Raw genomic sequence first — 25779 nt, forward strand, 5'->3', positions numbered from 1 at the left:
GGATGTTGTCTGCAAACTGTGTTGAGAACAGAGTCGGCAGTAGAAGTAATAAACCAAAATGTCACGCCTGACGATGAAGTATGATAGCATAACAGTGAAAATGTACAAGGGGAAACCAAAACGTTTCCGTTCGAAGGCCGTACAGCACAGAATCGATACGCCGATAAGGCAAAATCGCCGCGAGCATTGAAACAACCATCCCACCGACACACCAGATTGAAGACAACCGTTTAGTAAACGTCTATGTCCTGCTGCATGAAGAAGTCCGTAACTACCTGCTACACATCCTCGTCCAACAGGAATCGTCGACCTTTGAAGGCCTTTCTCGAGGGACCGAGGGCGTGGTAATCACATGGGGGGAGAGTAGAACTATAGGGCTGGCGGTCGACTGTCTCCCACTTGAGTTGGCCTCCCAGATCGATCAGCGTCTTGTGTCGAATTGCGACCAGCACGGAATCTGATTCACCACTTGACAACGCTGGTTTTGGACAGATATGTTGCCCCATAGACATTCTTCACTCGCTGTTGGATATCTGTTGGTGGTTGTCCTGTGGTGGCCAGGAAGAAGAATAACATATCTTCATTCATCATTCTCCTTTGGATGTCAACTCGTGTATGTCCACCGGCAGCCAAGGAAAAGATAACAGCACATTGCTTTTGTTTGGTAGCATTTGACAAAAACGTCGTCATACTTAACGTCTCACATGCACGTCGGAATGAAAGAAATGGCACAGTAATCCCTTGCCTGCAAGTCGGTGCTTATGTACCCACAGCAGGGACGCGCTACATTGCATACAGGATGTAACAAAATTGGAGACTACTGAGAGACGGGATACAACCCGATGGCTTTGACCAATGACGTCAGAATTGGCAAGAGATGAGTTATTACTCAGATTTAACAGAAAAGACGAGTGTTCATAAACAAAGGAATGCATCAGAGAGATGACTGGTGGTGGAGATAGAGTGGTACATTGATAGTGACCGGGCCAAGTATCTCACGAAATAAGCATCAAACGGGCCCGCAGCTCGTGGTCGTGCGGTAGCGTTCTCGCTTCCCGCGCCCGGGTTCCCGGGTTCGATTCCCGGCGGGGTCAGGGATTTTCTCTGCCTCGTGATGGCTGGGTGTTGTGTGATGTCCTTAGGTTAGTTAGGTTTAAGTAGTTCTAAGTTCTAGGGGACTGATGACCATAGATGTTAAGTCCCATGGTGCTCAGAGCCATTTGCACCAAACGAAAAAACTACAAAGAAGGAAACTCGTCTAGCTTGAAGGGAGAAACAAGATGGAGCTATGTTTGGCCCGCTAGATGGCGCTCCCATAGATCAAACGGATATCGACTGCGTTTTTTAAAATAGGAACCCCCAATTTTTTTATTACATATTCGTGTTGTACGTAAAGAAATATGAATGTTTTAGTTGGACCACTTTTTTCGCTTTGTGATAGATGGCGCTTGTAATAGTCACAAACGTATAACTACGTGGTATCACGTAACCGTTCGCCAGTGCGGACGGTATTTGCTTCGTGATACATGACCCGTGTTAAAATGGACCGTTTACCACTTGCGGAAAAGGCCGATGTCGTGTTGATGTATGGCTATTGTGATCAAAATGCCCAACGGGCGTGTGCTATGAATGCTGCTCGGTGTCCTGGTCGACATCATCCAAGTATCCGGACGGGTCACGTTATTTAAGGAAACAGGAAGTGTTCAGCCACATGTGAAACGTCAACCACGACCTGCAGCAAATGATGATGCCCGAGCAGGTGTTTTAGCTGCTGTCGCGGCTAATCCGCACATCAGTAGCAGACAAATTGCGCGAGAATCGGGAATCTGAAAAACGTCGATATTGAGAATGCTACATCAACATCGATTGCACCCGTACCATATTTCTATGCACCAGGAATTGCATGGCGACGACTTTGAACGTCGTGTACAGTTCTGCCACTGGGCACAGGAGAAATTACGGGATGATGACAGATTTTTTGCACGCCTTCTATTTAGCGACGAAGCGTCCTTCACAACCGCGGTAACCTAAACCGGCATAATATGCACTATTGGGCAACGGAAAATCCACGATGGCTGTGACAAGTGGAACATCAGCAACCTTGGCGGGTTAAAAAATATGGTGCGGCATTATGGGAGGAAGGATAATTGGCCCCCATTTTATCGATGGCAATCTAAATGGTGCAATGTATGCTGATTTCCTACGTAATGTTCTACCGATGTTACTACAACATGTTTCACTGCATGACAGAATGGCGATGTACTTCCAACATGATGGATGTCGGGCACATAGCTCGCGTATGGTTTTAGCGTATTGAATAGCATATTTCATGACAGGTGGATTGGTCGTCGAAGCACCATGGCCCGCGCGTTCACCGGATCTGACGTCCCCGGATTTCTTTCTCTGGGGAAGTTGAAGGATATTTGCTATCGTGATCCGCCGACAACGCCTGAGAACATGCGTCAGCGCATTGTCAATGAATGTGCGAACATTACGGAAGGTGAACTACTCGCTGTTGAGAGGAATGTCGTTCACGTATTTCCAAATGCATTGAGGTCGACGGACATCATTTTGAGTATTTATTGCATTAATGTGGTATTTACAGGTAATCACGCTGTAAAGGGATGCGTTCTCAGAAATGATAAGTTCACAAAGGTACATGTATCACATTGGAACAACCGAAATAAAATGTTCATACGTACCTACGTTCTGTATTTTAATTTAAAAAACCTACCTGTTCCCAACTGTTCGTCTGAAATTGTGAGACATATGTTTGTGACTATTACAGCGCCATCTATCAGAAATCGAAAAAAGTGGTCCAACTAAAACATTCATATTTCTTTACGTACTACACCAATATGTAATAAAAATGGGGGTTTCTATTTTGAAAAACGCAGTTGATATCCGTTTGACCTATGGCAACTGCAGCATTTGTATTCTGTACTGCACCTGACTAACCCATACTTAACGCAGAACGATATAATGCAACAAATAAATGCAAGAAAATAGTCAAATTCAGCACAACATAAAAATAAAAGACTAAACTTACCGTACACAAACTCCTCCGCAAGAAACCAAAGCTAGCCTTCAAAGACGTCAAGAAGAATCACATACCCACATAAAAAGAAACACAACTTCACAAAAGAATACATTCACACATACGTACAAATATATAAACCCTGAAGTTCACATCTACTAAATGAAGTAAAATAATTAAAGAAATGTGCACAGAAGGAAATTACCTGAAAATGAAGAATGATGGAGCAACCACAAAAAATCCAAATCAATATTTTATTCATCCCGAGCAAACCCACCCTTCTCCTTAATTATCAGTTATCCCCTCCCCCCCCCCTCCCTATCCCAACTTGAAATTAACTAACAAATTTTGGAGGATACATTTGCCCAACACGTTTAAGGAAACAAACGAGCGGTATGTATCGGGTACACTACGCCTCCATGAATATTCATCTAAACGGCTCTGTAGTGTCGAAATGCGTCGTTTCCCCCTCCTTACCACAGATTTTATGACTGACCAAGAACCTTATGATTGACAACAAGATGCTGAAAATCCCTGTTCCCCAAATCCTTACATGAAGGAAAACTATTGGAAATAACTACAGAACCCTGTGGCACATGATCTTCAATTAATTTCACTAAAACTTTCTTCGTTCGATTAGACTTTAAAAGCTACATCATCACATCATGGATCTGAAATTACAGCCCACCAAACCCATAATCCCACCACATATCCCCTCCTCCCCCTGTTGTACTTGGTTTTGCCAAAATTAGACTCATCGATTTCGAGTATGTAACCCCCCGCTCCTCCCCCCTCCCCCGCCCCCAAGGTCCTCTTTACTCTATATATTCCCCACAAACTTCCCTACAAAACGAATACCAGTCTAAAATGGTATGCTCACTCACACGACATTCATGCTCACACAACCACACAGGTTATATCAAACACAACAGTATATAATTTCTATTATACCCCTCAAGGCCAGATTCGATTTCTCAACCCATATTCCTCGTGTAATTGAGCGCCATATTCGATCCTTGCTACGCCTCCATAGAATAAATCGTGAGTACTACGAGCAGACAACTTATCAGGCCCATATGTTCGCCGTAGTCACGACATCGAACGTAATCAGCAAGAAGACCAGACATTTGCTAAAATCGAATGGTTCCCATCATGTCTACCCCAAAACCCGCTTTAAGTCTTACATATTAATGGGAATAGAGGAATTCATACCTACAAACAAAAATCAAAAACTAAAAGTCGTTCTAAATGAAAAACCATTCTCTAAAATTATCTCAAACTCACTAAGAACTAAATTAAATACCGAATGAATTGGAAAGACCCAATATTTAAATTAACTCAAACGAAAAAATCTTACGCAATATCTAGCGCTGTCTTTAACACATTTATTTCAGTATACAATGGCGCTTATCCACGGCAGAGAACCGATTTATTATTATGGCTCGAAAGTAAAAACATCGAGGGGGGATTCTGTTTGTGTGTGTTTCCCATGATTAATGAATTGGAGAAAATGTGCTGTAACATGGAAACAACGCGTTTTCGTACCCTTGTTCATTAACATAATTTCTTCATCTACTTGTGAGGAATGTGTCCTGCAATTTGTGCCTACATTTTTGTTACACCCTGTATGCACTGTGTCAAAACCATCAACTGGAAACTTTTTGATCGTCCTTTCTGGTAAACGATAAACTTTTTTCTTTTCATTATTTTGTAGAATTTTCAGCGAGAAAATGTTTCGTAAAGATTTGAAATTATGTGTAAAGTCTGCTGGAACTCGCTAAGTGCTCTCATTCTCAAATACTACCTGAATACTTTCTGGGTATTGGTGGGCTACCACTTTCGTTGTCTCAAGACAAACGTACAGTATCTAACTGTAACATTTGTACTATTTTGTTGAATCAATAGATTATGACAACATTTTAAATTTTTAAATTCTACATCTACCTCTACATATGTACTCCGCTAGGCACCAAGCGGTGAGTGGCGGAGGAGACAATTCGCACCAAAGTCATATTTCCCCTCCTCTGTTCCACTCGCGGATCGCGCGAGGAGAAAACGACTGTCTGAACGCCTGAGTACGAGCTGTAATTTCCCTTATCTTTGAATGGTGCTCATTGCTTGATTTGAAAGTTGGTGGTAATAATTTATGCTCTACATCCTCGGCGAAGATCGGATTTTGGAATTTAGTGAGCAGCCCCTTCCGTTTAGCGCGTCGTCTATCTGCAAGTGTGTCCCACTTCAAACTTTCTATGAGATTTGTAACGCTATCTCGATGGCTAAATATACCAGTCACGAATCTTTCCTGTCTTCGTTGGACCCTCTCAATCTCTTGAATCAGTCCCAATTGGTAAGGGTCCCATACAGACGAACAATACTCTTAAGACTCGACGAACTAACGTATTGTAAACAATTTCCTTTCTTGAAGGACTGCATCGCTTCAGTATTCTACCAATAAACCACAATCTAGATTTCGCCTTGCCCGTCACTTGTGTACTATGATTATTCCATTTGAGATCATTTCGAATAGTCACACCCAGATACTCGACGGTTGTTACCGCTTCCAAAGACTGGGCATTTATTTTGTACTCGTACATTAATGGGGATTTTCGCCTTGTTATACGCAGTAGGTTACACTTACTCTCTCAATAGAGATAACTGCTAGTCATTACAACAGGCATTTATTTTCTGCAATCCTTATTTATTTGTTCACAACTTTCGTGTTATACTACTTTCCTGTAGGCTACAGCATAATCGGCAAACAGTCTAATGCAGCTGCCAATACCATCAACCATATCGTTTATGTAAATCGTAAAAAGAAGCGGACCTATTACGCTGCCCTGGGGCACACCTGAAGTTACGCTTATTTCTGTTGAAGTCACCGCATTCAGGACGACATACTGCTCTCTGTCTGTTATAAAACTTTCTATCCATCCGCATATGTCATCGGATAGACCGTAAGCGCGAACTTTTTGGAGCAAGCGAGTGCGGAACTGAGTCGAACGCCTTTCGAAAGTCGAGATATATGGCATCAACCTGGGAGCCGGTGTCTAGAGCCTAGAGCCTGTTGTATATCATGCACAAAGAGGGCCAGTTGAGTCTCGCATGACCGCCTTTTCCTAAAACCGTGCTGCTTTCTGCAGATGAGCTTCTCAGAATCTAGAAAGGGCATTAAGTCTGAACACAAAATACACTCCTGGAAATTGAAATAAGAACACCGTGAATTTTTTGTCCCAGGAAGGGGAAACTTTATTGACACATTCCTGGGGTCAGATACATCACATGATCACACTGACAGAACCACAGGCACATAGACACAGGCAACAGAGCATGCAAAATGTCAGCACTAGTACAGTGTATATCCACCTTTCGCAGCAATGCAGGCTGCTATTCTCCCATGGAGACGATCGTAGAGATGCTAGATGTAGTCCTGTGGAACGGCTTGCCATGCCATTTCCACCTGGCGCCTCAGTTGGACCAGCGTTCGTGCTGGACGTGCAGACCGCGTGAGACGACGCTTCATCCAGTCCCAGACATGCTCAATGGGGGACAGATCCGGAGATCTTGCTGGCCAGGGTAGCTGACTTACACCTTCTAGACCACGGAATACATGCGGACGTGCATTGTCCTGTTGGAACAGCAAGTTCCCTTGCCGGTCTAGGAATGGTAGAACGATGGGTTCGATGACGGTTTGGATGTACCGTGCACTATTCAGTGTGCCCTCGACGATCACCAGAGGTGTATGGCCAGTGTAGGAGATCGCTCCCCACACCATGATGCCGGGTGTTGGCCCAGTGTGCCTCGGTCGTATGCAGTCCTGATTGTGGCGCTCACCTGCACGGCGCCAAACACGCATACGACCATCATTGGCACCAAGGCAGAAGCGACTCTCATCGCTGAAGACGACACGTCTCCATTCGTCCCCCCATTCACGCCTGTCGCGACACCACTGGATGTGGGGGCGTGAGCGGAAGACGGCCTAACGGTGTGCGGGACCGTAGCCCAGCTTCATGGAGACGGTTGCGAATGGTCCTCGCCGATACCCCAGGAGCAACAGTGTCCCTAATTTGCTAGGAAGTGGCGGTGCGGTCCCCTACGACACTGCGTAGGATCCTACGGTCTTGGCGTGCATCCGTGCGTCGCTGCGGTCCGGTCCCAGGTCGACGGGCACGTGCACCTTCCACCGACCACTGGCGACAACATCGATGTACTGTGGAGATCTCACGCCCCACGTGCTGAGCAATTCGGCGGTACGTCCACCCGGCCTTCCGCATGCCCACTATACGTCCTCGCTCAAAGTCCGTCAACTGCACATACGGTTCACGTCCACGCTGTCGCGGCATGCTACCAGTGTTAAAGACTGCGATGGAGCTCCGTATGCCACGGCAAACTGGGTGACACTGACGGCGGCGGTGCACAAATGCTGCGCAGCTAGCGCCATTCGACGGCCAACAGCGCGGTTCCTGGTGTGTCCGCTGTGCCGTGCGTGTGATCATTGCTTGTACAGCCCTCTCGCAGTGTCCGGAGCAAGTATGGTGGGTCTGACACACCGGTGTCAATGTGTTCTTTTTCCATTTCCAGGAGTGTATGTTCCAAGATTTTACAAGAAATCGATGTCAGTGAAATTGGCCAGTAATTATGTGCATCCGATTTTCTACCCTTTTTATAGATTGCTATGACCTGGACCTTCTTCCAGTCCCGTGGAACTTTCCGCTGTCCCAGTGATCTCTGACAGACGATGGATAAGAATGGTGCTATATTTGTAGCATAATCAACATATAATCTTACAGGGATACCGTCTGGGCCAGATGCCTTGCTGGCGTCTAAGGATCTTAACTGTTTTACAATCCCAGATACATTAAACACTATGTCAGCCATCCTTGCGTTTGTTCGACAAATGAAAGGGTGAATGATGCTGCAGTCCTCTAGCGTAAACGAGTCATATCTCAATAGTTATACGAAATACTATGAATCAACTTTTTGTTTTCCTTGCAGACCATTAGATAGGTACCATCAACTAGTACTGTATTCCCGATTTATGGTTCAGTGATATAGATGTTGAGTCTAGGTGTGGCTTTATGTTTTTGTTATTTCGTGCTGAGAAAAGCGAGAGCATGAAATACTCTGCTGTTACATAATCTGTTGCTCTCGAATAGCACCAAGGGGGCTGCTTAGCTTAATGACATCATCTGATGGATGGATCATCAAGAGTGCCACGTCACTCCATGAGACATTGTACAAACGTTTGTAATTTAATTCAGGATTTCGACTCAAAGCCTGGTGATCGGGAACTCAACAACACTACCTCTTCTCCCCTAGCCAGCCAAATATTGGTGGTGAGAAATTTTTTTACTAGTAGTATTACGACGACTAATCTCCGAGGTGTGCACCACTGCCCAGGAGTATGTTAACGCAATCTCTTTAATTCCATCAATGTATACTTGATTTGCATTATTTGGAAATTAAAAATCTATAAACATTTATTGCTGTCATGCACTCTTCTAATCATAAAAGTACCTTTGTGGATACAGTGGCTGGGTGGAGGCAACATGAATGAAAAAACTGGCACTACAGTGAGGCTCAAGTGTCCATTGACAACGTTGCATCCTACCCCTTCATACATATGCTAAGAACAGTAATGAATAAAAAATACGGATTTGGGAGGATGTAACACGGGTACTTGAATGAAGGAACAGGAGATAGAATATTGGGAGAATATGGGCTTCATAGTTGAAATAAGAAAGACTATTTGAGTTATGCAATAATGTCGAGCTAGTAACAGCGAACACAACGATAAAAAATCACAAGAGGCGGAGACATACTTGGAAAAGATCTGGAAACATGGGAAGGAAGTACTTTTATTATATCATGGACAGAGATGCTGTAATCATATATTGGATTTTAAAGCATACTCAGGAACAGATATTTCCTCAGACCAAAATTTAGTTATGATTAAGTATAGTCTGAAGTTTGAAGTGATAGTCAGGAAGAATGAATATGGAAAGAAATGAGATGCTGAGGTACTGAGGAATGATGAGAGGCATTTAAAATTATCTAAGGTTACAGATACAGCAATAATGAATACGACAGCAGGAAGATCAGTTGAAGACGAATGGACACTATCAAAAACGACCATCACAGAAATTGGACAAACATGTGTGGGTAGCAGAAGAAATACTTCAACTGAATGACGAAAGAAGGAAGTGTAAAAATGTTCAGGGGAAGACAGGAATACACATCTGTTATATATGTAAAGCGGAGTGTATGTGTTTATGTCTGGGATTTGGTACAGAAACAGCAAGCTTTATGAGTATTAGTACTAGGGGATTTATAACAAACTAGCTCCAATAGGAGCAGAGATACAGGTCAAAACTAGTTTTTTTTCTAGCTCCTGGCATATAGGCTGCCCTGCAAGACAGGCATTTTTCGTGGGAACATAGACCTGTCAAATCAACCTGTTTTGCAGGGCAGCCTACATGCCAAAGGTCAAGAAACGATTTACTGGGCCCAAAAATGCAGGCTGCCCTGTGTGTTATGTGTGTTTGAGTACTATTGGTGTGCTCTGTTCAGCTGCTTTGCATGGCAGCCAAATGATTTTCAAACCCCTAATAAGTTGCCTCCTTTGCATAACTGGTGTGATACGTGAGTAGAATTGGCCTGCTTTATTGAACTATATTGCAAGGGATACATGCGCCAATGAGCATGGCTGGAGCAGGTTGGGATGGACAGAATATGGATAGATGGGGAGGAGGAAATGGACAGAGAGAGGGGAAGAGGGGGAGATGCAAGGGCTACACATATCAGTGATTATGGCTGGAGACAGGTTGAGATGGATCAGAGAGGGAATGGAGAGAGTGAGGGGGAGGAGGGAATGGGCAGAGCGAGGGAAGGAGGGGGAAATGCATGAGGCAGGTGTAAGGTGTAGAGGGTAGTGGGTAAGTGGAGAAGGAAGAGGAAGAGGTGGAGGTGGAAAGAGAGAGGGAGGAATATACGTCAGAGGGAGGAGGAGGAAGATATGGTCAGAGAGAGAGAGGGTGGAGACGTAAAAGGAGATGAAAGGGCAGGGAGAGTGGAGGTAGATCGCGATAGACAGATAGACGTGGGAGAATGAAGTGGAGAGATGGAAGGAGGAAGAAGTGGATACAGAGAGGATGAGGAGGAGGTGTGTTCCATACATGTGTGAAACGCATAAGTGGGTGTAGCCACGGGAACAAAGGCTATAACAATGTAAGTCGCCCAGGAATGAAATAAACAGGAAGTGTAGGGTAGAAAACGCGAAATGGCTACATGAAAAATATGAAGATATCGAAAAAGAAATTATCGTCAGGAGTACTGATTCAGCTTATAGAAAAATCAAAACAATCTTTGGTGGAATTAAAAGCAATGGCGTCAACATTAAGAACGAAGCGAACATTCCAATATTCAACGCAGAGGAGAGAGAGGATAGGAGGAAAGAATACAATGAAGGCCTCTATAAGGGGGACGGCTCGTCTCATGAAGTCACTGAAGAGGAAATGGGTGTCGATATGGACGACATAGGGGTTCCAGGATTAGAGTCAGGCTTTAATAGAGCTTTGGAAGAAATAGTATCCAATAAAGCAGAAAGTACAGACAACATTCCCACGGAATTTCTCGAAACATTGGGGGAAGCTGTAACCAAACTTCCATTCAAGCTGATGTATAGAATCTATGAGCCTGGAGACGCACCATCAGACGTTCGGAAAAACAGCATTCATGGAATTCAGGAAATGGCAAGGGTACTTAAGTGTGAGAAATATCGCAGTCAGCTACGCAGTAGACGCAGACACATTATGCATTCAAGTAGTTAACAAGCATATCATACAGAACAATGGAAACCAAAACTGAGGATCGGTCAGTTTGCCTTTAGGAAACATAAAAACACAAAAGAGGCATTTCATAACGGAAGCAAGAGTTAGGAAGAATCAAGACACTGTCATACAATTTGTCGATTTATAATAAGTGTACGAGAATGTAAAATGGTGCAAAAAGCTCTAAATTCTGAAAAAATGGGAATAAGCCATAGGGAAAGACGGGTACTATACAACCTGAACAAAGACCAAGAGGAAACAATAAAAACGAAAAATCAAGAGCGAAATGCCCGGACTATAAACGGTGTAACACAGGAATGCAACTTCAGCCTTTGCTGTTCAAGAAATAATAACGGAAATGAAAGGAAGTTTAAACAGTGGGATTAAAATTGAGAGTAAGTGGACATTAAAGGTAAGTGAAAGTGAAGAAGAATTGTAGGACCAGCTGAATGGATTGAACAGTGTAATGAGTGCAGAATACGGATTGAGAGTAAACTGAAGAAAGACGAAAGTAATGAGGAGTAGCAGAAATGAGATTAGTGATAAACTGAACATCAAAATTGTTGACAATGAAGTAATCGAATTTAAGGACTTGTTCTATCTTAGAAGCAAAATAACACATGATGAATCATACAACGAGGTCATAGTAAACAGACAGTCAGAAATAAAGAGGGCATTTGTGGCCAAAAGAAGTCTGTTAGTATCAAACATGTATCTTAACTAGCTCAAACTCCTGCTGCTTCCCTCGCGTGGACTGCAAAGACATTCTTTTCCTTTTCTTTAATCGAATTTGTATGTTATTATGCCCATTGCTCAGATGAAAATCTATAAACTATAAAAGACTGTACATTTACATCGCTCCCAGTCTTTGCGTAATTAAAGTATTCCATGGGTTTAATTTAACTTCATATAACGAGTTAAAAAAAGAAAGAGGTGAAACGAATAAGTGGTTCTATAGTAATTATTGGCGTCAGTACAGCCTGTACTGATTTCTCTCATTTCAAACGGGCATTCTTGAACATGGAATCGAATTTAAACGTTATATCTATCTTGTCTTCAGTAATGGTTAGTTTGTGTAGTAACTGGAACAAAAATAATTTTATTGCCATATATTATGTCTACTTAAAATTAGTGTATTAAAGATACATTTCTTTTTCTAGGCAATTCTGATAAAGCTGACTTGTCGAGCTGATTGTTAGACACCTTTCTTTGACTTAGTTCACAAATTGCAAGCCACGCGGGATTAGCCGAGCGGTCGGGGGCGCGCTACAGTCATGGTCTGTGCGGCTAGGCCCGGCGGAGGTTCGAGTCTTCCCTCGGGCATGGGAGTGTGTGTTTGTCCTTAGGATAATTTAGGTCAAGTAGTGTGTAAGCTTAGCAGTTAAGTCCCATAAGATTTCACACACACAAATTGCAACATTTTCTAAACTTTTCACGTTAATTAAGGGCATGGTAGCGTGATCTTTTCGAATGTACGAGTACTTCTAACCAAAAAGCGATTCCTCTTTCTTAATGAAATATTTTCGTCAAACTTTTAGTCTCATATTTCACTTACTTAGGGAAGAATTTCCAAAAACGCTGAAAGACATACTGTTTTATTTCTGTCCGAGAAATAAAATATCAATTTTCGTTGTTCTAGCTTAAAATTCCTCTTAATAGTGACAAATATTTAAAAAAACTGTTCATCCCCTATTTCGAAAAATGTCTTCTTAAACGATGCCTACAGCATAAGGTCCAACAACCTCTCCAGATTTAAAGTTCCTATCCTAAACAGTTTAGACTGGGTGGTGATGGGTCAGTAAATCAGTCAGGACATTTCCTTTTATGTATAGAGATTTGAGGAAGAAATTTCTAAGAACTTATGCTTGGAACACAATACTGTACAGAAGTGAATCACTGACTGGGGGAAACGATGCCTACAGCACAAGGTCAACACCTTCTACAAATTTCGAATTTCTTTCCTTAGCAGTCCGGTCTGGGCAGTGATGCGTCAATGAATCAGCCAGGACATTTCCTTTTATGTATAGAGATTTGAGGAAGAAATTTCTAAAGCTATACGTTTGGAGCACAATATTGCAAAGTAGCGAATCACTGCTGTGGTAAACGTGAAAAGAAGAGAACAGAAGCATTTGAGATGTGGGACTATAGAAGGATGATGAAAATGAAGTTGACTGATAAGACAAGAAGCATCGAAGTTCTCTGCAGAAAAGGCGAGGAGCAGAACAATTGGACATTTTTGACAAGAAGAAGCCAGAGGATGGCAGGACATGCCTGAATACTTCAAGAAATAACATCTATGGTAGTTGAGGGAGCTGTAGAAGGTAAAAAATTGTAGGGGGAAGACAGAGATTGGAAAATAATTGGGATTGTGGGTGCAACTACTACTGGCAGTTGAAGAGGTTGTTAACACAAGAGCAGAATTCCTGGAGGGCCTTATAAAATCAGCGAGAAGACCGGTCACAAAAAATTAAATAACACACAATAAACCTCATCAGGCAGGCTCGGCGAGTAGCCTCGACGGGAAACCATGCAAGCTGGTGAAACGACGGGCTGGCCCATCGCGTTGCGCAAAGCTGCAGTCTGGTAGTCGAGACAAGCTGGCCTGTGTATTGGATGGGTCAGGCCACAACACACGGGTTGCCCGGGCTCAAACCTGCAACATGCGGGACTCTAGACTCGATAGTGTGACACTGGACTCGCATTCAGGATCAGTAGTTTCAATACCCCGCCTGGCCACTCAGCTTTTTGTTACCAATGGTGTCTCTGTATCGATGAAGAAAATTCATGGGGCAGTTCGTTTGAAAGAAGCACAGTCGAATTTCTTCCCTACCATTGACCTGTCCAAATTTGTGTTCCGTTTTTAACAACTTCGACGGGACAATAAACTCTACTCTTCGTTTTTTTTCTTTCGCCATTTGGGTACTTCTACCTAAAATGCGCAGCGAGCGAACATGCCAGTGATCAGAACGCATTGCTTCAGGCAAGGTTTCGTCTCATTCACTCTTCACATTATTCAGGAATCAGACGGTACGTTAAACGATCTTGGAGCTTCTAAGCCTTGAAATTGAGCGTTCTAAACACAAGCCAACCAATCTGGGAGCTTTTTACTTGTAGTTAATACTACGGTCAAGCCTTGAGATGTGTGCTGTGAGAGAGGCGATGGCTACGGTAAGAGGAAAGTGCCCTACGTGCATGCGCAACACGACGAGCAAAGTCGTAACGGCAAAAATCACGTGTTTCACTGTTAGTGTGGTAAGTGGGCAATGGTGGTAGTTCAGGCTGTTCTGCCTTCAAGCTGCTGCCACTTTTCCTGGCGTGTGTGTGGTACATTCACTCAAACACTCTGATGAACAAAAACATTATGACACCTCCTCAATAACTTGTTGTGTCCGTCTTTGGAACGAAATACATCACTGATTCGGCATATCAGGGATCCGACATTTGTTCGTAGGTTTTTGGAGGTTTGTGGCATTATACGTCGTCGTACATTCGCTATTTACGCACGCGGTGATGGTGCTCGACAGTGATCCCGATGGATTGCATACGATGCGATGAAGTGGGGATTTTCCCCTACGACCATTTCACGAGTGTACCTTGAATCCGGTAAAACATCAAATCTCCGACATCCCTGCGGCCATAAAAAGACCCTGCAAGAACGGGACCTATGGCGACTGAAGAGAGTCGTTCAACGTAACAGAAGTGCAACCATTCCGCAAATTGCTGTAGAATTCAATGCTGGGCCATCAGCAAGTGGCAGCATGCGAACCATTCAACGAAACATCACCAGGATTGGCTTTCGGAGCCGAAGGCCCGCTCGTGTCCCCTTGATGACTTCACGACACAAAGCTTTACGCCTCGCCTGGGCCCGTCAACACCGACATTGGACTGTTGATGACTGGAAACATGTTGCCTGGTCGGACGGGTCTCGTTTCAAATCGTATCGAGTGAATGGATGTGTACAGGTATGGAGACAACCTCATGAATCCATGGTCCCTGCATGTCAGCAAGGGACTGTTCATGCTAGTGGAGGCCATGGAGTGGTGTGGAGCGTGTGCAGTTGGAGAGACACGGGACCCCTGATACGTCTAGATACGACTCTGACAGGTGACACATATGTAAGCATCCTATCTGATCACCTGCATCCATTCATATCCATTGTGCATTCTGACGGACTTGGGCAATTCCAGCAGGACAATGCGACATACCACAAGTTCAGAATTGCTACAGAGTGGCTCCAGGAAAACTCTTCTGAGTTTAAACACTTCCGCTGACCACAAATTTCCCCAGACATGAACATTATCCAGCATATCTGGGATGCCTTGCAACGTGCTGTTCAGAAGAGATCCCCACCCCGTCGTACTGTTGGGGATTTATGGACTACCCTGTAGGACTCATGACGTCAGTTGACTCCAGCTTTACTTCAGACATTAGTTGAGTCCATACGACTTCGTGTACCGACACTTCTGCGTGCTCGCGGGGGCCCTACACGATATTAGGCAGGTGTACCAGTTTATTTGGCTCTTCAGTGTACTACTAAAATATGACATCGCTGTCAGGAGTGACATCTAGCATGGAGTGATGCAGGCGATTCGCAGCTGTCAACGTCTCTTCGATTACTACCACAGGTCATATGCAAGCACAGGAGAATGTCTCCCACAGCATAATACTGATCCTACCAGCCTGCGTCAGTGGCGCGCTACTCGTTTCCAACAGCCCATTCACCTCCATAATGGCGTTTGTTCAAATGGCTCTGAGCACTATGGGACTTAACTTCTGAGGTCATCAGTCCCATAGAACTTAGAAATACTTAAACCTAACTAACCTAAGGACATCACACGCATCCATGCCCGAGGCAGGATTCGAACCTGCTACCGTAGCGGTTGCGCGGTTCCAGACTTGAAGCGCCTAGAACCGCTAGGCCACAACGGCCGGCACAACGTTTGTGGAGACGACTATCGACCTATTGTATCAAAAATGTGATTCATCTGAAGAGTCGACATGATTCCATTGATCGACGGTCGAATCTCGATGGTCCCGTGCCCACTGGAATCGTAATTGACCATGTTGTTGGGTTAACATGTGACCACGTAGCGGTGGTCTGCTGCTGAGCTCCGTATTCTCCAATGTACAATGAACATTGTTCTTCAAACACATATGCGTTCACCAGTATTGTGCTCTGTCGGCAGAGATGCCACAGATCACCATCTATCCTACTTTACAGAGCAAACAAGCCTCCAAAGGCCACGTTCTGTGAAGAGTCGTGGACTACCAACAATTTAGCGCCTAGTGGTATTTCACCGTCCTTCGCCTCTTTCCATTGATGCTCACGACAGTAGCACGTGAACATTCGACCAGTTTCGCCGTTTCCATGATAAGCCTTCACAGGCTCTGCGTAATAATAATCAACTCTTTGTCAAAATCGCTTACTTCAGTGAATTTCTCCATTTGCAGCCCATATCTTCGCTAGGCTGGTCCCTCGTGCTCTGCTTTCATACTTTTGTCACCGTGTCACGTGCCCTCAGAGCCACCAGGGAGCATCCAACGTCGCGGTGGGTAGTGCTCATAATATTTGGCTTGTCGATGTGTACTTTAACCAGTTCCCAGTTGTTTTCCGTGTAATGACTTGCCTATTCCGTCCTATGTTGAACTGACCCAGTAGAGCACGTTGTCCGGCTGTAGTAATCGGGTTGGGAAAAAAAGGAAAAGGGTTATGCCATTTCGAAGGTCCCACTTTTTATTTCCAGCTCTCCTTGACTGCTAAATGCTTGAGCGCATGCACGAGGATGTAAAGAATTAAAGTGCTATTGGTAGAGAAGCGCCTTCGTTGTGCATTTCAGTTCTGCAGGGTGGGCCAAAAGTCACATTTCGAAAGATATTCAAGTAACTTAACATATAATTTCGTGGTTATGGATGTGGAAATGTATTCTGGGTTGAAAATAATTCTCTTCGTCCTTAGCACATTTATCTTCAGGAAAAGGTCACTCAAACTGCAATGCAACCGTCATCCCGTGAAAACACGACATGTGTTCGTGTTGTTTCGCCTTGTGTTGCCGGCGAATGCTACGCCACGTGATCGTGTTTTTCTTTTCTTGTTTTCTGCTACCAATGTGATACTCTTGTAAATATTCTTGTTACAATGGCGGATACAAGGAGATTTACAATTGAAAAACGTCTTCTTCTTAGCATGGACAGAAGCGAACGATTGAGACGTATGATGAAATTAGGGAAATCCTTTTTAATTACCTCAATGCCTCAAGGAATAAGTCTCCAATCTTCGGAAACTGAAAAGAAAGGCCTTTGCAGCTGAGCCTGTGGCAGACGCAACCATGCACTGAAAGAACCGAGAATTATGACAACGATAATGAAGTCACTGAAGGCTTAAATGCGTCATTATTCCGTTCGCTAGCAAAATCGAGAAGGCAGTGGAGATGAAGATCCCCCACCGCTTCCTTGCGTCGTTGGACAAGAAAGAAGGTTACCGTTCATTAAGGCCCGGTGGCATCAAAGAATTAAATGATCACGACATGAATACGCGACGTGATTCATGCGAATAGTTACATGCACCTTTTCAAATACAAGCGACTCGCCTTAAGGATGTGGTTACATATAAATGTGTAGATTATCTTAGTCCGTGGTCTCTAGATGTTTATATATGGGCGAAAGACAACCCTAGGATGATCACTTCGGAAATACTGTGCCAGGAAAGTAGTGGCAGATGGCAGCAAATCCAACACTGCGCCGAGAATGCAGAATGCATGCAGAGAGAGAGTGCGAAATATGGAAGAGTATGTAAGAACATTCGTTTCTGTGTTATTCCATTCCTGCATGTATCATTTTCCTGTTTGTCTTTCATGATGCTTCTTCCTTCAGTGCAATAACATTAAACATTTCCGATCGCAACTTCTGGCCCATCCTGCACAAACAGTTTGTGAGTTTTGCTACATAAACTACAAGAATAACGTCCGTAATCTCGTTATTAAACTATGTAGTCTCTGCTCACTGGATACCTTCATTTGCAAATACGTACCAAAATTAACTTGTGTGAAATAGCTTCAGAATTAACTTGTGAAATAAATAGGTGAGGCAGAGTTTTTTGTCCCATACATGCATTAAGCACTTGAGACAAATTATGAGTCTGTTCTTGTGAGAAGGTAACGACCGTTTTTCATCGTCACTGCTTTCAAATCCGAATCTTACGCACCTTTTGTAATGACTTCATCGAGAACGAGACATGAATACTCATCCTTCGTGTCTCTCCTCATCAGCTTGTGTAGTTGATCTGGTAACAGCGCGCACCCAATGTTTGAAGGTCGGCTGTGGCTGCGTCACGCATCGATCAGTTCTCAGTTGGGAGATCGCGCTTATTCGTGTGTAGAGAATTTCAGCGCTTTTAATGCCGCGCCGTTCTTGTGTACCAACTAAAAATAGTAGTTGCCTTATTGATATCAGGTAAAGATCTCAACGTGCGCAGTAGGTACACACAGACGCAGGTTTCCAAAACAAACTCGTTACCGGTTTTACAACGGTGGAACTGGCGGCCGCATCTATATTATCAAAGGCCTAACGCGATTCATGGTTCATGTTTTATGCTTCGTGATTGAAAGATTCAGTTCCATGTTGTCTAATAGTTTCCACTGGCAACAAAAAGTTGATTTTCAGTATTTCACGTAACTATTGAACGAATTTAAAAATTTAAAATGCTATCGTAAACTACTCGTTAAGAGGTATGCTCTTCTGTTAAAAGTTTAACACAAAACTATGAAAAGAAAAAAGTTTTCGCTTACTACTTATTAGTTGTTCATGCAGTAAAATTTCAGCATTATCTATGATGTTTTAATTTATTGCTTCCTTTCTAATAACCCTATTCGCAACACATTTGCAAAGAGTAGCCACATATATCACTGAAGGTACCAGCAAAATTATATTATTGTTAGACACATAGTTCAGAGGATAACACGTCATAAACATTGAAATACGCAGAAAACTAGACAGATAGACACGATGGTTTTTTATAAATCTTTAAATCACGACATTGTGTTTTCGTTACCCGATTTTGATTAAGTAAAGCCTGTACGTTCCCCCAAGCTACGCTCAAGTTGCCTGTGAAAAGCTTACGAAATTTCGTCTAGTAGTTTTCGAGATTAGCGAGTTCAAACAGACAAAAAGACACGACACTTTTAGGTAAAACTTTAAATGCCATCTTTTTCTTGCTTGATCCAATTTTGATGAAATAAAGTTTTTTCATTGTCTTAAGCTATGCTCAATCTACCTGTCAAATCCTCATGACAATTCGTCTAGCAGTTTTGGAGATTATCGAGTTCGAAGAATGAGACAGACAGACACGACAGTTTTACAGTTTTGTTATTAGTATATAAGAGATGAAAATAGCTGAGTCACCATAATACCCGGTCAACATGTCTTTATGACTGGTAGCTGGAGTGGTCTGGATTAGGTGAGTTAGACAACGCACTGTCACACATTTGATACTAATTTGTTTTTCAAACTCTGCGCCTTTCGAAAGCTTGTCTTACGCCACTTACTCTGAAACTTTCGACTGCACGTACTGGTGCAGGTATGGGCGGCTAGAAACACACGTAGCTGCACTGTTTCATAGCCATGTACAATGTACTATACTGTTGCACAATATTTGGTATTTAAAGCACTTTCCCACATGCGTAGCGTACATTAATGTTTCTCAACTGTGACTTGAATACAAAGCTCTGTCCTTCGGTGGTTATGTACCAGTATCCCCCATAAAAACTCGCCTGTACACTTCCATACGTATGCACATTTCTCGGCGCACTTGAGGGCGACTCCACGACAGTTCACTCTCACATATCAACACTTAATTACTCGTAGTATCATGTGACACGTTCGTCTGTGCTCGCTAAAGATACTCAGTCATTTAAACCTCTACAAAAGCATCCTGAAACGCTACTATAAATATTTTCACAAGCAATACTGCGCGTTATACTTATCTAAGCCTGTTAAACATACTGATTTCGTACACTGACATTCTGTTTGTAATTGAGTGCAATCTTCTTTACATATTTCTGTAGCCGCTATACGTCATACCTATAAACAGATGGTCATAGTTGCCATATTCGCCAACAGATGACATATATTGTGATCCCAGCAACTACATTATTTGTCTGCACAACATCAATACGGAAAATTTAGCATATAGTAACTGCCACATTACCATAGTGAACTTAGGTCTATGTTACACTGCACAGCATCAATACGGAAAATTAAGCATATAGTAACTGCCACATTACCATAGTGAACTGAAGTCTATGTTACACTGCAAACGAAATCAGTATTCAAGTAGTCTACTTGGTTTTTCAGAATTTTATTATTTGATATGAATGTACCTACTCGTGTATTACTTCGTCTTCATGCTTCTTCTTATAATATTGCCCAGACTGTTATACTCTTCTCCAGTGGCAATCGTAATATTCTACACTCATATTTCTTGGCTTTCCAGTCTCAGTGTTTCTCTGCTTCTTTGGCTTATTTCGTGTGTTTCAGTCTATTATTTAAGGCTTTTGCTTGTTTTTCGGCCATTCTTCTAGTACCTTCACCACATTCACTTATGTCTATTTTAACTCTTTTAAGTTCACTCTCAGCTTCTTGCTATTAGAAGGATATCCATCTTCGATGACTCAATGTGAACAATAGAAACGTTTGAAATGTGATGTTACAGAGTAATGCTGAAGGTCTGGTAGTTAGATCGAGCAACTAACGACAAGGTGCTGATTCGTATCAGAGAGAAAACAGCTTCAAAGTGCAATTTGACTAAAAAAGGAATAGGTCGACAGAGTTATCTCGAGGCATAAAGGAATATTTAATTTGTTAATTGAGGGTTTGGGAGGGGGCGGAGAGGTTGGGGGAGGAGGAGCAAGGCAGGTAAAAATTGCAGGTGATGACCGAGGCTTGAAAGCATTTTGCAGACCGAGGCTTCAAAGTCAGGTTCAAATGAACATAGACTGCACTTTATTATCTATTAATTTATCGTATGGAAATATGCAATAGCTGTATGGTTCAAATGGCTCTGAGCACTATGGGACTTAACATCTGAGGTCATCAGTCCCCTAGATCTTAGAACTACTTAAACCTAACTAACCTAAGGACATCACACACATCCATGCCCGAGCCAGGATTCGAACCTGCGACTGTAGCGGTCGCGCGGTTCCAGACTGCAGCGCCTAGAACCGCTCGGCCACTCAGGCCGGCTGCAATAGCTATATGCAGAGTTTGAAAATATACTATAAAATTACAGAAATATAACATATATTATTTTTAGTTGTGTAACGTTATATTAGATTTGTAAGTCCAATACCGTAAATTAAGTAATTGCAGGATGGGTTGCTTCGATCATGTCTCTCATAGGTCTTCGATATTTCCTAGCTGGGCAGTCTTACAGTCTGTAGTCTGCTGTGTGCTTAGGCTCTGCACAGTCACAACCCACTTTTTCTTCAGGGAGTTGCAGCTCGCATAGTCTGTTATTCTGTTCAGCCTTGTCCAACCGTTCTTGGGAAGATTCAGTCCCAGAATTTACTACAAATGCAAGACTTCCGGTATTGAAACCTCCCAGGAACGATATCCCAGTTTGTTTTCCGAAATTTCGATCGATCTTGAGGTACATTGCTTGTGCTCATAAGGTCACGACATGTCCGCCTCCTTAGCTGAGTGGTCAGCGCATCTGACCGCCATGCAGCGGGCCCTCGTTCTGTTCCCAGCCGGGTCGGAGATTTTATCGCCCAATATAGCGTCAACTGATAAGACGTGCAACTCGGCGACCAAACTTCTTCAGGTAGGAACTTCCAGCTATCAGTGCGCAGACGATCATTTAATTTTTTTAGCTCACGAAATTTCTTCGAATAGCGCGAAAATTCCTCTTCGCATCTTGTTCAGAGTTGCAGAGCACAGGTAACCTCGGTGTAGGATGGATGTTAAAGTATTAGTTATTTTCCTCATGGTTTTATTGAATTGGTACACCAGTTTTCTAACGATTGCGCTTTTGAACCACTCGGGAGCACAATATCCTCCCCTCCTCCCGGCATGTTGTCTCAGCAAGTTTCCTAACGATATTGTTTCTGCTTTTTATTTTTTGACTTGTATGTTCAAGGTGTAGCTATTCAGTATGGAAAGGCCTACAGAAGCAAGTATGGTGATTTGCATCAAACCATATGATCCACATCTATAATAAAGTTGTTTTTTGGGGATACGCCGGCCGGAGTGGCCGAGCGGTTCTAGGCGCTACAGTCTGGAACCACGCGACCGCTACGGTCGCAGGTTCGAATCCTGCCTCGGGCATGGATGTGTGTGATGTCCTTAGGTTAGTTAGCTTTAAGTAGTTCTAAGTTCTAGGGGACTGATGACCTCAGAAGTTAAGTCCCATACTGGTCAGAGCCATTTGCTCCATTTTGGGAATACGTGTAAAATATAAACAACAATAATTTCCTTCTCTATCTCTAGGAAGTGCTGACTTTCTCGGCATTAACCACTACAGATCGTATTATACAACAAGTGGTGAAAGTGGGCTCTCTCCCTCTTTAGACAGAGACTCTGGAGTCATCAGGTCACAACTTGGGGTAAGATTACCAACATATTATGTATTATGTATTATTATTATTATTTCTATTATCACTAACGTATGAATAATTTTGGTATCCACTGGCTGTTTTTGAACAGGAAGCCATACTGTGCTGATAATTTGTAGGATACTCTAAAAAAAAACTTCAGTCACTTGTGATTAGTTCGTACTAATTCTTATTATTTTCTGGTAATTCCTCTTAAAAAATTAAGTCTCCTTAATTTTGGGAATATTTCACATGCTTGTATTTAAAAACTCATATTTCAGTCCAATACAGAAGAATAAATAGCAACTGATAGCGTTGTTTCTCTCTCTCTCCATTTTATTTATTTATTTTGAGAATTAGCTACTCTTTAAAAACAGTCATTTACTGTCCACAGAATGAAATATTTTTATTGTCAAATACAGACATATAAATACAAAAGCAGCAGCATATAATATTTGTAACTCTACTGATATTATCAATTACTGAAGTTTAATGCATTAAGAACCAGTTATCATAAGTGCTTTGCTAAGGTAATGTAATATCTCAATTCCTTGAAGAAATCTTTTGGTTTAAAATGGAATCTACAAAAAATGTATTTATAAATGGACATATTTTCTGCCCGTTAACATCATTTTACAAAAATATATATGAGTGAAAAATTCTCCAGTATTCATTGTCATTGTTTACTAACGATCCACCACAGCTTCGTACAGGTAACGCTCATTATCTATGGCTGGACAGCTTTTCTGGTGTAGTAGTGATAAATTATATGCGCAAACTTTCCTCGTAAATCAGTCTATTGGTGGAAACCCTATCAAAGTCCCTAAACTAGCTCCTGAGATGAATCTTCACATACAGACCGAAAAATGAGGTAGAGAACCTTAAGTCATAATAGTTCAGCCAATTTCAGTGAAATACCTGTACCTGTAAATTATGTATGCTCTAAGACAAGAAAGGAACGACGCACAATGAAGGCATTATCCGAATGGAAAGGACATCAGTAGGTTTCATGTCCATGTACAGACAAAAAATGATTACAATCAGAGAAAAATTGGATGGTTCAAGAGAAAGAGCAACAAAGTCAGTAGCGTGTTGGCCCATCTTTGACACTTATGCAAGCAGATAGTCGGCGTGGCATTGACTGACAGAGATGTTGGCTTTCAAATAACTTCCGGGAATTCAGCCAGGTAACGCTTTCAGCGACCGCCGATATTTCGGCGGGAGAACACCCCGCCATTTTCAAGGCAAACTGCAACGGACAGGCGATGTACATGCAAATTTAAAACCTCGGTTCTCGGACTGAAGCAGGAAAGATAACACACACACTGAACACTAGTGCCACCAAAGATGACAAAAGTCAGAGCTATCGATAGTGAGACTATGAATTCGCAAGTGAGGTAGCATTGACCCTGTCTATCTGCTTTTTGACGAGGGAGAGAGCCGGATTCCAAACAGAGTTTAAACAGAAACCTCCATCCCTGTTAACGAGGTTGCTCGCTAATTTAATCTCAACTGCCTCCTTAATAACACTCTCCCTATAGCTGGACGTGCATGCCAATATCTCGGTGTTATTATATAACATGGGGTGCCCAGTATCCAAGAAATGTTCGGCAATAACAGATCTACTTGGCTGCTGTAATCCTGTGTGCCGTTTATGCTCAGTACATCCGTCCTGATAGTCTGACCAATATATGCCATGCCGCAGCTACAAGGAATACGATATACACCCGCCTTACGCAGACCAAGATCGTCCTTAACAGAACTCAAAAGATCACTAATTTTAGATTGAGGTCGAAAAACACATTTGGCATCGTATTTCCGTAAAATACGACCGATCTTGTTGGAAGTGTTTCCTACGTAAGGCAAAAAGGCAGTAGACTTAGGTGTTGACTCAGAATTATCATCAATCACCCGATGTTCTGTTGGTCGATAGCGCAACGCACGTTCAATCTGTCTATCACTATAACCATTTTGACGAAATGTAACTTGAAGATGGGACAGCTCAGCTGGCAAAGTCTCAGCGTCAGAAACGACATGTTCCCTTTGTACCAAGGGGCAAAGTACCCCTTCACGCTGAGCCGGATGGTGACAACTATTAGTCTGTAAGTACAAGTCGGTGTGGGTACGTTTCCTGTAGACTGCGTGTCCCAATGATCCATCATCCTTCCTCCTAACCAACACGTCAAGAAAGGGAGGGCAACCATCCTCTTCCACCTCCATCGTAAAACGAATCTTCGGGTGGATCGAGTTCAAATGTTCTAGAAAGGCATTTAAATTATCCCACCATGAGGCCAAACAACAAAGGTATCTAAAGAAACAGGCGGGTTTTTCAAAGGCGCCGACTCCAATGCACGTTCCTCGAAGTCTTCCATAAACAAATTTGCGATCACAGGAGACAAAGGACTACCCATCGCAACTCCATCTGTCTGCTCGTAATACTGGTCATTGAATAAAAAGTAGATGGATGTCAACACATGCCAAAGAGAGTAGTTAATTCAGCACCAAACCTGGCCTCAATTAACCGCAACGAAATAAGACAGAGGAACATGAGTGGAGAGAGAAACCACATCGAAACTCACTAAAATATCAGAGCCATTCAGCCGCAGTCCCTTCAAATGACGTAAAAATCAGCTGATCTGCTATTGCCTAACATTGCTTGGATACTGCTCACCCCATGTTATTCACTCCTGGAAATGGAAAAAAGAACACATTGACACCGGTGTGTCAGACCCACCATACTTGCTCCGGACACTGCGAGAGGGCTGTACAAGCAATGATCACACGCACGGCACAGCGAACACACAGGGAACCGTGGTGTTGGCCGTCGAATGGCGCTAGCTGCGCAGCATTTGTGCACCGCCGCCGTCAGTGTTAGCCAGTTTGCCGTGGCATGCGGAGCTCCATCGCAGTCTTTAACACTGGTAGCATGCCGCGACAGCGTGGACGTGAACCGTATGTGCAGTTGACGGACTTTGAGCGAGGGCGTATAGTGGGCATGCGGGAGGCCGGGTGGACGTACCGCCGAATTGCTCAACACGTGGGGCGTGAGGTCTCCACAGTACATCGATGTTGTCGCCAGTGGTCGGCGGAAGGTGCACGTGCCCGTCGACCTGGGACCGGACCGCAGCGACGCACGGATGCACGCCAAGACCGTAGGATCCTACGCAGTGCCGTAGGGGACCACACCGCCACTTCCCAGCAAATTAGGGACACTGTTGCTCCTGGTGTATCGGCGAGGACCATTCGCTACCGTCTCCATGAAGCTGGGCTACGGTCCCGCACACCGCTAGGCAGTCTTCCGCTCACGCCCCAATATCGTGCAGCCCGCCTC

The 25779-nt window shown here is 43.3% G+C and overlaps 1 protein-coding gene across 1 annotated transcript in view; it reads left to right on the forward strand.

The window, feature by feature from the left end:
- The window catches only part of LOC126282036 (myrosinase 1-like), a 143818-nt gene that overhangs the window by 81960 nt on the left and 36079 nt on the right, over positions 1-25779 (forward strand). Inside the window, exon 8 of the mRNA XM_049981448.1 lies at positions 22345-22460. Coding sequence (XP_049837405.1) covers positions 22345-22460 — 116 coding nt within the window. The remainder of the gene's footprint in view (positions 1-22344; positions 22461-25779) is intronic.

Source organism: Schistocerca gregaria, chromosome 7 (assembly GCF_023897955.1).
Source record: "Schistocerca gregaria isolate iqSchGreg1 chromosome 7, iqSchGreg1.2, whole genome shotgun sequence".
Taxonomy (NCBI): Eukaryota; Metazoa; Arthropoda; class Insecta; order Orthoptera; family Acrididae; genus Schistocerca; species Schistocerca gregaria.